Raw genomic sequence first — 15,441 nt, 5'->3', positions numbered from 1 at the left:
AGAGTAATATTTTCTCTCTGACTATCGCCTGAGGCTCTTCTGCCCCAAATGAGTGAGGAGATGAGATGTTGACACCCTCTTGTTGGGGGTTTGAATCATTGAAAGGGAGTTTTGAGTAGTTATGAATGTGGTCTGCCCCGCTTTTCTCTCAGGGCTTGTGGCTTTCCTTCTGCCCATTAGTCTGTGGCTCACTTTGAATATACTTCTGAAACCACTTGTCACACTCATGCCCTCACTGCACTTTCATCCCTGAATAAACACCAATTCAGACACCCTTTTGCTGACTGAACCCTACAGGGATGAAGGACTTTAGAAACGCAGAATCAGGGCTGGGGATTTGACTCAGTGGTTCGGCCGCTGCCTGCCTCACAAGTGCAGGGGCTAGAGTTCCATCCCTGGTACAAAAAAAAAAAAAAAAAAAAAAAAAAAAAAGAAAAAGAAAAAGAAAAAGAAAAAGAAAAAGAAATAGAGTAATTTTTGTACCCCATGACCCCCCTTTCCCCAGTACCAGGGATTAAACTCACAGTCTTGCATGAGCTAGGCAAGTGCTGCACCATTCACCTATAACTCCACCCTTTTAAAACATTTTATTTTGGGATGGAGTTTCATTAACTCATTAAGTTGCCCATGCTGGGCTTTAACTTGTAATCCTTCTGCCTTGGCCTCCCAAGAACTGGGATTGCAGCTGTGCATCACCACGTCTGGCCATACAAGGTCCTTCCTTTTTGTCCCAGTGGTAATGATTGTGCATCTTGGGTTATGCTTGAGTTCTAGTTCCAGCTTGGTGCTCACAGATCTGCCTTTTATTCTGCAACTGTTCTCATTTCAACAATAAATCCACTGGTCACCCTGTCTGTCCACGCATGTGACATGAATCAGTTGTATTCTCCAGCTGATCTGAGACAAGCTGCGCCATTATTGCTCTACTTTTGTTAGTCATTTTTTGTGCCCCATAAAGAAACAAAAACAGATGATCTCACTGAATACACAGATCATAGGAGAAAAGCCCAAGACAGTTAGTGGTCCCCTGTGGGCCATCATTCATTCCAGTGCAGTGTTAACACTTGTAATGGTGTCTCTGCTGTCTGGAATGGTGATTCACGTTCCCTGGCATTGCCTTATGGGAAAGACATGGGAGGGGTCTCACATGGGGAAGAGTTGCCTTCCCCTCCTCTCTTCCTTCATGTAAGCCTCAGACCTGGCTCACTCTGGGAGAGGCTGAAATTTCTTTCTTATACTTTCAAGATGACCTTAATGCATGGTGTGAGGGGTGGAGAGAGAAAGGGAGAGAGAGGGAGAGAGAGAGAGAGAGAGAGAGAGAGAGAGAGAGAGAGAGAGAGTCTTCTAGATTTTTCGCTCCTCTTAGTGAGTTTGTGATTCCTAAAATGTAAACAAATCATTACACACAAACACACACAAAATACATATTTTTGGGAGATTTTCTTCTGTGTTTGCCTGGTTTTACCAAGAAGTAAAATGTTTTCCTCTGATACTTCTGGAAAGATCATATGCTTACATTTCCTACTTTAATTTGTTCATTCAGTTATTATTTTTATTTTTGACTTATGCATTTATTCCCCAGTCATTTGGGAGGCAGCTGGATGGCTCCTGGAAATTCCTTCATAAAGGCTAAAAAGGAAATGCAAGAGAGGTCGGAATTCAACTGTGAATAAATGCCTTCTCATCTGCAGGAATCCACTTATCTATCTGTCTGTCTGTCTGCCTGCCTTGGTGCTCCTGATACCTCTCTGAACTTGAAAATGGTTGAACTTACGGGTGAAGAAATGACGCTCACTGAAACTGAGGCCAAATTGATGCTGATGTCAGTGGAACCTCTACCCTATACCATCTTTTGAGCTCAGCCTTACACAACTCAGTTGTGTCATTTCATTCTTTGTGCACTTGGACATCTCTAATGGGCTGGCACATTCACTTCTGCAACCTGAATGCAGAGATAAAAACTGTAAAGCAAGTATGTTTCATTTTAAAATATCTTACTTGAGGTCAGATGCTGAAGATCACTGGAAAATGCTTTAAAAAAAAAAACTAATAGAAGTGAGAACTATGAACTCATTTAGAATTATTATTATTGAGTTAGAATGATACTTGTATGTTGTTGGACAGTCAATTCTCCAACTGCCTAGAAAGGGGACAGAAAGGGCTAAGGAAATAAAGACAAGGGAGACTTGCATGATTTCAAAGTTAATGGGAGACTGGGAGGTCAGCTCCTCAGAGTGGGCAAAGACAAAGACCCTCTGAGGTAGCCACTATTTATTGGGTACATGCGATACTCATAAGAAGCAATGGATGACTTCGAGACTTATGTTGACAAGGACCTCAGGTCACTGTGGATCTTATGTTGATATGAGTGGTAAGGAGAGCATGCTTACAATAGTAGGTGGAATGAAATAGCAGGCTAATAAAGAATTTGTCCTTTTCCCAGGTGAGACCTTTCTCTTTTTTTATTACTACTCGGTCTTCAGCTGATGTACTCTTTCCCTTGAGCCTCACAGTATCACGGGGCCTTGAGGCCTCATCTTGTGGCCGGAGGCAAATAGCTGGCTTGAGGGCAAGGTGACACTGGGCCTTAGACAGCTGTAGTCATACTTTCATTATGAAATGATTTTGCCCCAAAATTATGTAGAATGCCTCGTGACAATATATGAATTCTGAATGTTTTTTTTACCACGAAGAAATATTTATTTGAGTAGAACATTTGAACATTACACATTATGTGTATCTATCTAAATATAACATGCTGTCTTGTAAATATGTACAATTTTTATATCTAAGTTAAAAATTTTAAAAATGCTCCTAATTCAAATGATAGCAGTCAGTTATACTAAGGTTTGCTGATTCCTGGTTGGGGTTTATCCAAAGCCTTACCTAGAATTTGGGGACTTGTTGGTGAGCTTATTTTTCTCCTTCTTCTTCCTTCTAGTTCAAAATCTTCCTCTCAGTGAATTAGTTCAGATTATCAGTGGTCCCACTGTGCCCATAATAACTTGTCTATAATTTCCACAAAGCTACTTTCCCCAACCATTTGGATGTGCGACCCACTTTACTGAAGATTTGGGGGAAATAGAAAAGTTAAAGTCGCTGACAAGAAGAAGGAGCTGCTCTTCTTGAGTTCGTTGCATGGCCGCTGCTGAGCTTGGATCCCGCGCCCCCACTTGTCAACTGACACCCCTTTGTCACTTCCTCTCCTTTTAAGTTCTTTGCTCTCTTTTCTCTCCTCTTTCCCTTTCAGGGACAAAAACCAACCATTTCCTACTTCAATGTATTTTTTAAACTTTATTTTTAATGGGAAGCAAGTAAGCTCTCACCAGCACCGGAGTCAAATGAAGTTTGGATGCCCCACTTGCCTGTCCGAGGAGGTGGTCCAATTAAAGACGATCTTCTGTAAGGCCACTCCTGCCTAATTATTTGGACGTTGGTCATCCTCCTCCTCCATCTAGGTCTGGAGGTGAGGATGGAAGTCGGGGAGGTGCAGTGTGTCCTGGTCACTGAATATAGAGGAAAGGTCAAAATCATGTGCTTTGGGTCAGGCAGAGTTTGCACTATGGCTTCCCTGCATCATGGCTCTGTGATCTAGGACAAATTATTTCACTTTCCGGTGCCTGTTTCCTCATCTGTAAAGTGTGACTGATGCTACTTTCTTGCAAGTTGTGGAAAGGATAAAAGGGAATGACCCTTTTGGTGCACCGGGCTAAATGCAGATGCTTACCAAATGCTAGTTGCCTTTTTTTTTTTTCTGTCAGCATATGAATGCTTTCCTTATGAGTTATATATGTAAACATTATTTATAAATTGCATAACTCTAGAAAAGTGGAACTTGAAAAGACATTTCACTTTGAATTTTTTTTTGATGAAATAAATAATCATCCTCATTTGTCTTTTTGCAAAAATCTGTACGTTTATGTGCTACACTGATGTTTGTGCCTGGTTCCTAGCACTGTGAGACTTGGCCAAACCTACGCTGTCTTTGCAGCTTTATAGAAGGTAAATATAAGGCATTGATGGTGTGATTTGAGTCAACTTAGATGACTGAGGCCCGGAACTGTCCCTGAGTATTAATTCCAAGTGGGCCCATCAGAGCTGGGCAGATAATGAGGATGTCAAAACAGGGTTGGTTTGGTTGGATGGTGAAATTGGGTGTTTTGTCAGGAAAGGACTCACCATCTGTCTCCCCTCAGAAGCAGATCCGAATATAGCCCCTGAGTAAGTAAATAAGTGATTTTTAGGCTGATTTAAACCAAAGATATTCTGTACTCATGCAGCCTAATTTAAAGTTCTTGGTGCCAGGGATTGCAATACAATTAATAACTGACTACAATCTTCACAATATTTCATGTTCTTAGTGGCAAGAAAGAATAGTTTAAAACCTTAACAAAAGAGACTTTCCCTCTATCATCCCATCAATTGCCTAATTGTCTGCCAAATTTAGGCGGCTTGTTTTTGTATCACCTTTGAGGTATAAATGAATTTTGTATATTTGAAGTGTTATTTAAAAAAGAAATATATGCAATAGGGACCAGATGTGGACTGCCCAAGCTAAAATATTTACTCTCTGCCCCTTTATGAAAAAAGGTTGCTTATCTCTGGTCTAAAGAGTTTGAAATAGCTCATTAAATGTTCTTATTGAAGGGAGAATGTAATAATGGTGGACTTTTTCAGTTGTAATCTGATTTGTGACAACCACAAAGTGCCCTATTTAAACAAAGCTTAATGGGCATTGCTGAGGATAAATATAATCACATTTCAATATTTGTCTTGCCCACTTTACATAAGGTTATCCCAGCTTTTCCCAGGGAACAGAGTCCATGTGTTGTTTTAGAAGTGGTGCATATGTCTGTCACCTCGTCTCTGAAGCCTCCACCTGTCCCTTCTCACCCCAGCTCCCCTGTGGGAACGTTATGTCCTTAAACTACAAAAGCACCCTTCCTACCTTCTCCTCTGGCCTGAGGAAGGATTGCATGGCTAGCTGGGGAAGGGCTGCTGACAGGACTTCCTCTTATTTGGCTCACGATGAAGCTGGGGGAAGATGTGCAGGGGTGTATGCACTTGGTGCAGAGGCGCGGTCCTGGGGAAAGGGCTAGCTGTGCACAGGCCGAGGCTCCCAGAAGCGAGTTCTGAGATGAACCCTGAAAAAGCAGCACAGTTTGCAGGGAAGTGCAAGTGAGGAATGTAAGAATGAGGGAACATCTCGTGGAGCGGGCTCTTACAGTGGGTGACATGAGACGGGCCATCTTTGTGCCCCATGTAGTGGGAAATTTAAGGTGTTTGATGTGAATACAAGTCCAGTAGTCAGCAGAGAGCCACTCTAGCTTATTTTTAAAAAAGAGCAATGTATGTGTATGTGTTGGGGGGGGTGTCAGTGAAATGACAGTCATGAAATTGGTTGCTACAGTCATACGCTGTATTTTTTTTTGTCAACAATGGCTCACACATATCATTGTGGTTCCACTAGATAATACCACCCAGTGTCATTGTAGCCATTTAAATTTGTGCAGGTATGCGTCATGATGTTCACACAATGACAGAATCACCTGACAATGTGTTTCTCACAACTGTGCGAGACAGTTAAACCGCACCTGGCTGTCTTTCTTAAGCTGTAACAAAGAAAAGTATGCAACAGAGACCCTATGTAGCCTGCAGACTTCGGCTGAGGCTGTTATGTGGGCTACCTATTTTGATTCTCATTTATCTCTGTGGTGGAAGAGCTTATACCTACTTTGCAAATGAGTAAACTAGGCCTGCAAGGTTAAAACTACTTGCTCAAGATTGTCAAATTAATGATGGACAGAGCTGAGATGCCCTGTCCTGGGAGCCCAAGCACTTAATTCCCAAGCTGTTGAATCAAGCTCAGCATAAAACATTCAAACAACAACAACAAAAACAAAAGTGAAACAGGAGCCGAAATCCTGCCTTCCAGGCACACTGGGTGAATATTCTATTAGGCACCTTCTATGTGCACACACAGCAACATGTGTATGCATTTTGTGTAACCCAGGGTAATCCTCTCATACCTGCACATTTTATATAAATGGCAGCATACACTATACCCCAGTTCCCTGTCCTTGAAACTCGCTTTCAGAAATGAGTGCATCGTATCTCACTTTATAACTGTGCCCTCACCCATTTAACCAGTTATCTTTGGATCACTGCAGGTTCTTGAAGAGGGCAGTAATTTATTGGAAGCTTAAAAAAAAAATTAAACGGAATCTTGTGCTTTTCCCTTCCTTTGCAGCATGCCCTTGATGCTGACAACGCAGGAGTCAGTCCAATAGGAAACTCTTCCAACAGCAGCAGTCACTGGGACCTTGGAAGTGCCTTTTTCTTTGCTGGAACGGTCATCACCACTATAGGTAGGTAGTTTGTCTTAGGAATGGCTCAGGGAGCTGGGTGTTGTGGCCTGATCACTTGCTCATGTCTTTTCCTCTGCAGGCCACCCGAGTCCTAGTCAGCATTTTGTCCCCACAGAATGTGTGGAAGTGTGAGGCTGAAAGGAGGCTTCTGAAACACTGTCCATGAGTACCATTGTTGTGGGGGCTTTCAATAAAAGGCAAAGACAAATGGAGAATTTCTTTTCATAATCAAAGACCAGGGAGCATTTAATCTGAAGGAACTCATTGAAAAGGCTAGAGTGGAAAAGATGAATGGGTCAGTTGAATTCAGATTGCTCCGTTGAGGTCAAATTCTTTCTTAAAGATTGTATTGCTCATTACAGGTGGTACGTGATAGAACAAAAATGTTCTTCAAAGTTCGTTATGGGAAACAGCATTCTGCCCTCTCCTGTTTTTTTTTTCAACTCCTCAGAGACACATGCATTTTATCTCTTACTTGATTATTTTATTTATTAATTTTTCATTAGCGTCCATCATCCATCCATCTAATCTTCAAATATCACACTTGTATTGCCACATCTGGAATATTTGGTTTTAGGAATTATTTCTTAACTTCTGATTGTGAAAGCAGAGGAGTTAGGTCTCTTTGTTTTTTCCCACCACACTGCAGACAGCCCCTCTTCCTGTTTTCCTGTCTTCCAATACAGTTTCATTAGGTAAAATCTGAACGTTCACTGCAGGTGGACAATTAAGTAACTGCTCTGCAGCAGGTCTGATGGCGAACTACAACTACTTCTTTCCTGCACCAATTTTTGTCTTATTTTATTCATGGATGTGTGTGTATATATGGATACTGGGGAGTTTTGCATTTTTTACTTAGCAACTAGTTTTATTATTACAATAGGCTACAGTAACCTTAGTGTTCTACTCATTAACTAGTATGGAATGGATCTCTATTATGGGAGATAACAACCCTTCTCTGTCTCCTCCATCACACAATTTTGGTTGTCTCGTGTTTTAAATGTTTACTTACAAATGCTTAAATATGCATATATTTTACTTAAATGACTTGCCAGCTTTTGATGATAACTCTTGGCTCTTAGCTGACTCATAGAATGCAGTCAGTGAACTTACTCAGCCTCTCAACTTCCTTTCCCATCACACACTAACTATTGCTCATTGTACCATTTTCCATATAACATCAGGGTAAATGATTTATGTTCTGTAGTCTTACCCATACTCACATTTGCTTCAATCACAGTGTTATGGTTAAATATTGTCAATGTTCACTTATAGGCCTTTTGCCATTCTCTTCATCACCACAGGCTTGGCCAAAAGTCATCGTGAAGTAGTTTGTCTTAGGAGTGGCTCAGGGAGCTGGGTGTTGTGGCCCAGGCCTGAGATCCATGCCACTCAGGAGGCCAGCCTGTGTAACATGAGACCTTGTCTCAAAAAGAAGAAAGAGAAGGAAGAGTAAGAGGAGAAGGAGAAAGAGAATGAGAAGAAGAATGGTTCAGAGACCCAATATTCTTGGGCTCTTCCATTGTTCAAAATGGCGGCCTTACTCTTAGACAGTTTGAGGGGAATGAAATCCCTTTCACTGACTCACATTTTCTTTCTGCTGCGTCCTCTGGGTTTTTTTCACTGTTGTCTGATATTTCTGCTGCTATGGAGAAGCCTGATGCCAATCCTACTGTTTTTTTCTTTCTTTTTAGCAGGATCTTGATCTTTTTGTTTAGCTCTTTAAAAGATTATTTCTTTATAGAACACTACTAGTTTTTTTATTAGTACATGTTTTCAGTACATAATGTTATAGTACTTGTGGGGAGTTGGTGCATACACATAACACATCTTAATTCCTTTTTTCATCCACTTTCCTCGCATCTTTTCCCCTTCTTTCTGGATCATTTATTATTTTTTCTACTGTGTGGTTTTGTTTTATTATTCAGGGGACTCCAACTAATTAGGTACCATAACTTTATGCCTGACTTCAATGCTATCATTTCTCCTTTACTTCTTTTTCATTTGGTTGATTTTATCTCCTTTGTGTGAGTGTATGTTTCACAGTGACTGCTCTGTTATGTGCTCCTTTTAATTTTGTGTTTATTTTGATGACATTAGGGGATTCCCCCCTCTTTCTAATTCTTTCTTGATTTTTTTTTTAGACAGAGTCTCACTGTATAGTTCAAGCTGTCCTTGAACTCACTAAGTGGCCCATGCTTGCCTCAAACTTGAGGTGATTCACCTGCCTCATCTTCCCGAGTGCTGAGATTATAGGAATGAGCTACCACGCCAGGCAGTCTTTCCTGAATTTATTAGCCCACATTCCCTCCCCACTCCTTATCGCACTGTATCTCTCCTTTCTTCTTTGTCGTTTCTCTGTGAAGATTCTTTTGTATTGATATATCTGAAACATAAAAATTACATTTTCTTTGGAAAATATATAATATCTTGATCATTTTCCATTTTCCACTTCCTCCTTCCCTGGATCCCTTTCTCTGTTTCGAAAAAGTATACCTTCCCTGTTTCCTACCAACTTTCCTTTATTTTATTCTTTAATTTATTTGTATTTTGAGTTTCTTTGTTTCCATAGTTTAGTTATTGTGAATTGTGTTGCTGTTAACATGGATATGCATGTATCATTATAGTGTGATGTCTTAAACGCTTGGTAAAAAATTAAAAGACCCAATAAAAAAATGGACAAATGAAATAAATAAGACACTTGTGAGAAGTACAAATGGCCAATAAATACATGAAAAAATGTTCACGTCTCTAGCCACTAGGAAAACATAAAAAACAGCTCTGAAATTCCGTCTAACTCCAATGTGAATGGCTATCATCAAGAATATGAGCAAACAACAAATGCTGATGAAGAATGTGGGGAAAAAGAAACCTTTCTATATTAGCAGTTGGGAATGTAACCTAGTACAACCACAATGAAAGTCAACATGGAGATTCCTCAGAAAATTAAAAATAGAAATTTCATTTGACCCAGCTATACCTCTTTCTGAAGATTATTAGAAGTGATAGTTTCATAGTCAGCCATAATTTTTGTCTCATTCCAGCAAAATTTTTCTGGGGTCTTTCTTCCTTTGGTAAGTTTTGCTACTCTTTTCACAATTTTTCTTATGGCACTTTTATATTTATGATGAGCCAGCTTTTCAAAAAAATATTTGACCTCAAACCAACTGAGTATTCCTGGACCAGCTACTTGTCTCATGTGATTGTGGGGCTGGAGGAGACGATGAGGGACTCCTCAGAGAGCACCTTCCAAGGCTTTCTTTATATTTGCTGCATGTTTCTGAGACAGAGTGTGTATTAGTCAGCTTTTCATATTTGACTCATGGTTTCAAAGGATTTGGTCCATGGTCAGATGGCTTTAAGGGAGGGATATCATGGTAGAAATTTGTGCTGAAGTAAAGCTTAGCAGGGGAACAGTGCCAGAGAGGAAGGGGTGAGGGACCAGATATAGACCCCAAGACCGTGCCTATATGACCATCCAGACACACTTAGAAGTGTGCTTTACTAATCCCCTAGGTGACTCCTAAGTCAATCAAGTTGAAAATTAAGCTTTACCTTCATAGAACACTTCATGAAAGTATGGTCTTTCTGTTTTATTCTCTACAGAATTTTGCCTCTTTCTGTTTTCTGAATGAGATCAAATTTAGGGTAGCTTCTACTATTCCACTTCACCCTAAATTTCACATTTGCTTCAAATAAGAATATCTCTTCTAAGGTTCAAGATGAGGCCCTCACCTTCATATTTGCTGATACTTTCTAAAATTTTTCTGTGATGGGCTTTTCATCATTCTCTGTCTTCCTCTCTCTACTTTTTTCCCATATGATTCTGCCCATTCTCAGCTTCTTTTGGTAGGTAGATATATATCTATATCTCTATCTATCATCTATCTATCTATCTATATCTATCTATCTATCTATCTATCTATCTATCTATCTATCTATCTATCTATCTATGAATCTATAGATTATTTCCTTCTTCTAGTTCTGCCAAAATGTTTTTGAGGAGTTTCTGCCCAATACTGTAGTGAATTAGTATTTTTTTTCTTTTGGCACATTTTAGGTCTACAATAGTTACATCCATCATTGAGATCTTGTACCTTTACATGATGTATCTTGGTTCTTATTTTTTCCCCATTCCCCTGGCCTCCCTGTAGTGAATTAGTATTGTAATAAAAATTTTCATTCAGAAGCGTGAGAGATACATAGTTGTAATTGGCCCGTAGCAATGATGGACAGGCATCTAGAGGCTCCTCTGTCCTCCTGGTGGGAGGACTCCTTCATTAAAATCTGTGTATGTTTTCTGAAAGAGAAGAGCATCATGTTAAATTGTGTTTGACAGTCTGATTGTTAGGGTGCTGTCTTATTCACTTTCCTCGTCACTGAGACACAATACCTAACACCCACAATTTAAAGGAGGAAAAGGTTAACTTTAGCTCACATTTCAGTAGTTTCAGTCTGTGCACCGTCAAAGAGCTCAAGGCAAAAGCAGCCCGATGGAAGAGACTGGCGGAGGAAAGCTGCTTACTTCACGGCAGCCAGGAAGCAGAGAGGGAAAGGAACAGCAGGGAGGGAGATTAAACTCTGCTTCCCAGCACCAATCTAGCGGTGTACCTCATAACCCAGTCACCTTCCACACCCCTGTCTCTGAGCACGAGGCTTTGGGAGGGATATCCAGATACAAACTATAAGAGATGGGGAAGTGTGTCATTCATTATAAGAGGATTTATTAGAGAATAATTAAAATTGAGGAAGTCTGGGCCATGTCCAGAAATAAGTTTTAGCTTTTAACCCTCCACCATTGGATATATGAGGTATTCGTGCATATTAAAGAAGATAGAAAAAGAAAATTTGATATTTTTGTATAATGACTAAATTAGTGCTCTGTCTGATGCGTTATGAAAACTGTAGCTACATCAGACTGTGTACTAATGGTGTCATTCTGTTAATTTGTTAGGAATCCAGGGACTTGGTTTGTGGGAAAAGTGTTCATTGACCCACATGACATTATATTATTGGGGAACAAAGGTTTCATCTTCCTAAAGGGGAACATTTGATACATAGCAGTTTTTGTACTTTTTTGTGTTCTTACATTGGAATCTTTTAGTTTGATTTCCACTGCCCAGAATCCATTCACTCATTCATCCTTGTCCCAAGAGCTGTATCCTTCTGTCCCTTCGCTGCTCATGGGCCCTAGTCTCAGGAGAAAAATGATCTTGTCTAGACTAAGAAATGCAGTGTTTGGCAATAGTCATTAGTTCAAGGACAGACATATGACCTGGGTTAGGCCATTGAGAGTCTCCGAGGCATTTTAGTTTCAGAGGATATGATGCTCTCTCTCTCTCTCGCTCACTTTTTGTCTTTCTTACTGAAGGTAAACTTGGAAAAAGACAGACCCAAAGGCCTATCATTAACTTTCTTCCCTTTTTAGGTTACTCTGCCTAGAATTTAACTAACACAAAACAGAAGAAGAAAAGGGGAGAAATAAATGGGGTTTTGCTCACATCCTTTTAAGTCTGAATGACTAAATGTTAATTCTCTTATTACTGAGTCAATGTGAGTCTTCCCCTCCTCTTTCAAATGCTCAAGCCAGTCTGCATTGGAGTTTTAAAATTACCTGCTTCAGAAAAAAGCCCAGTTAGTACATAGTCATGTACAAAGCTCATGGAGAGTCAGTAAGCATCTTCTGACCTCACGGCAAGTGGCTGGCCCTGCTGGCCACTGCAGCTGCTGTCTCCTGCCGTCTTTGGAGCACATGCTCTTGATGTAATGTGTTAGGCAGAGACAGCTGTCAGATGAGCCTCCAGGTTCCTGTGCCCCTGTCCTAAACCTGGCTGTCTTGGAAAATTATGCCTTTGAGAAGGACCTTTCCCCAAGTCAGAAGGACTCCAGGTGTGAACAGGAAACTACTTACAAAACAAGTATGCTGACCAAAACGAATAAAAATAAACCTCCATCTCCAAAGTTCCACTTCAGTGTCATGGTACAGTTAGTATTTAAGATTGGGTCCTAGAAAACATTAACTTGTTTTCTTTCTCTTAACTGAAAAATAATGTATTGAAAGTGAACACCATTTACTTGGCTAAATTACAATTCCAGAATAAGGGGCTCCTGATAAAGTCATAAAGTTAGGGAATTCTAGAAAAAAACCATAGTACAATGTAAGCAAGAATAATGAGGTATGGAAATAATTCCTTTTAATTATTTAGAGGCACATTCATTCATTTCCTTATAAGCAAATTCATGGCTGGCAATTCTTCCATTTCTTTCTGAGAAATTTTTAGGAATTTAGAAGTCAAGAAAGTGGAGCACCTAGAGCCAGAAGCTGTGTTCTCATCAATTGTGAAAAAACATTAGTCTGCTTGCAGGAGTTGATACAATTTGCAAAGTAATGTTGTCCATATTTCTCCGAGCTATTAGTAACGTTAGAACTTTAGAGTTCTTTGAAAGGCTGACCTTGGATGATTTCCTTTGGCTTCACTACCTGCTGTAATCACATGTTGTGGGAGTCTTAACCTGTTTCTCCATTTGTAATAGTGTGAACATCACGATGAAAATCTGTACTTAGGAAGTGTGGTTTTCATCTCTGGTTGTTCCCTTGGAATCTTTCCAAGGGAATTTATCAAAGTTTCAGGGATTGCCAGTTGGCTTTGAGAAAGACTCATGAGCAGTGTGAAATTATGTACCTTTTCAAATACAAAAAAATGTTCATTACTTCAATGGAGAGAGAGATTTTAAGAATAACAAAGTCTTTTCTGAGAAGCAGCAGTGCTACTTAGTATCAGAGGTCTCTTTTATCTGAGAATATCAAAGCACTTTTTAGAAAATGTGTTTTGCAAGCTGAGATTTATTCAGAAAGATTTATACTTGTACAGTTACTCTTCCATATCTGTGTTGATTTTTAACCGGCTGTGGATTGGAAATATACAAAAGAAAAAAAAAACCCCAAAAACGAATTGGTACCACACATGTACAGACTTTTTTCTTACTGTTCTGTGATAGAAGATAATGAATACTGTATTTATACAGCATTTGCATCATATTAAGTATTACAAGTAATTCAGTGATGATTTAAAATATAGGGAAGGATGTGTGCAGTTTGTATGCAGACACTAAGCCATTTTATATAAGGGACTTGAGCATTTGTGGAGTTTTTGCAGGGGCCCCGGGGGGCTTCCCCGCTAAGAATACCAAGGGATGACCATATAGCAAAGGGAGAGGTTCAGGCACTTCTCCAAACCAGCACCACACAAGAAGGAAGAAGACCTGACTCTGCTCAGTCTTTGCTGAGTGCACCATATACCTTCTCTATTTTCTCTGTAACTAATTCTGATGTAAGGCCCACTTGCTTTTGATTATCAGCTCTGCTAGGGGATCCCAGGAAAGTAGCTCTTCTGAGCTGGGGCAAGGATATGCTCACTCCTGTGTGCAGATCCTTTCCCACCAACCATCATGTGCAGAAGGGCAGGGAGTGGTGACGTTCATACCAACAGATATGAAATGCAACGAGGTTTCAGACTTTGAGCCATTTTCATATTTACTCACCTGGCTGTGCCTACATCAGAGAGAGCACCTGGTCAGGTGCCAGGTGTTGGTTGAATGTGTTACTTGCCTGGCAGCCTCAGTTAGAGTCGTATCTGCCAAGGAACTGAAGCAGCTGCTTGTTTATACTTACACTGCACTTGGGTTGGATTTTTAATCCATGGATACAAAGAGCAGTCTTTATTTTTTGTTTGAGGTAATTTAGTTTTCATCAGATTTTGTGCCTACCATTTACTGGACGTCAGGCACTATGCTGTGCATATACAGTCTGCTAGAATCACATCAGGTAGGTACTGTTATTAATTTTATTATATTTGTGAGAAGATTGAGGCCTAGAGAAGTTATCCATTTCCAAGAGTTAGTAAGCAGTGGAGCTCAGGGTCATTCACTAGGACCAGCTACATAATTTGCAGGGCTTAGTGTAAATAAAAACACGGAACTTTGTTTTAAAAAAGATGAAAATCAAAATAACCATTGCAGAGCAGTAAACTAGTGTGAGGGACCCTTCTAGTGTGAGGCCCCGGGTTCCCGCACAGTTTGCATACCCAGAAAGCAGCTGGGCTTGCACAGGCAGGCTGGTTCTGAATGCACATGCTTAATCAAAAGGCCAGGGCTGGGCAACACCCGTTTGGCAAAGATTTGACATTGGCGCATAAAAAGAAAATTGGAACTTCTATATGTATGTCTCAGGCATAAGTCCTCTTCAAATGCCATTTTTTTCCTTCATGAAAGACTTGGAACTGTTTTTCTAGCTATGGGGGAACAGAGCTGAGGCTTGTCCTTAATAGCCTTGTATTTGTAGTGTGTCCTTGCTGGGCCGATCATCTTCTGCTAAAAGTTGCCAGGAGCCAGTTGGTGGAGGAACCTACTGAACCTCCTTTTACTTTTTCTGAGTCTGGTTCTAATGTTCTGGGCTGGTTTTCCTGAACAGCTCTCCTGGCAGCTGCATCACGCCCTCCTATTTCTCAGCCTCAATTGTCTCTAGCTGCCCAAGAAGAACTCATACCTCAAATCCAGCTGTGGGTCCCTCCAAGTCATTGAGCCAAGGTATGAACATTTTGTCCCTGTCCCTGTCCCTGTCCTGTTGAGAGAATGACAGAGCTTCTAGAAGGAAAATAGGAGCCAACCATCTGTTTTTTTTCCTAGGGCTTAGTTTTCCTGGAGACATATTTCTCAGAAGTGACTCCTTCCCTCATTATACCACGGGGCAAGTTGATAATTGCTAACATTGAGCACTTACCTGGCACTGTGTGTCACAGGTCTTTAGTCTTCCCATGTGACTCACGACTCATGGGCAGCTCATTGAACATTTAATGGCCATAAGGTAGGTGCTTTAGTAGTCCCATCCTTCAGATGAAGAAAGGGAGGCAAGAGGTTGAGTAACTTTCCCAAGGTCTGAGAGTCAGCACACAGGAGACTCAGAACAGGACCATGTATTCTCTAGGTTTACAGCCTATCTGCAGCCATCACAGCTTACTTCAGAGCCATTGTTCTGGGCATTATAAGCTGCCCTGCCCACCCTTCCAGAATGTTT

The 15,441-nt window shown here is 40.5% G+C and overlaps 1 protein-coding gene across 6 annotated transcripts in view; it reads left to right on the top strand.

Annotated features, from left to right (window-relative positions):
* Nucleotides 1–15,441, top strand: part of Kcnk10 (potassium two pore domain channel subfamily K member 10) — a 146,849-nt gene that overhangs the window by 76,633 nt on the left and 54,775 nt on the right. For all 6 annotated transcript variants that reach the window (XM_033766793.1, XM_033766794.1, XM_010616261.3 and 3 more), the window contains one exon: nt 6,251–6,368. In XM_033766793.1, coding sequence (XP_033622684.1) covers nt 6,251–6,368 — 118 coding nt within the window. The remainder of the gene's footprint in view (nt 1–6,250; nt 6,369–15,441) is intronic.

This window comes from Fukomys damarensis, unplaced genomic scaffold (assembly GCF_012274545.1).
Source record: "Fukomys damarensis isolate Sample0158 unplaced genomic scaffold, DMR_v1.0_HiC HiC_scaffold_21, whole genome shotgun sequence".
Taxonomy (NCBI): domain Eukaryota; kingdom Metazoa; phylum Chordata; class Mammalia; order Rodentia; family Bathyergidae; genus Fukomys; species Fukomys damarensis.
Note: the sequence above shows the minus strand (reverse complement) of the source record. Positions and strands in the feature narration are given on the sequence as shown.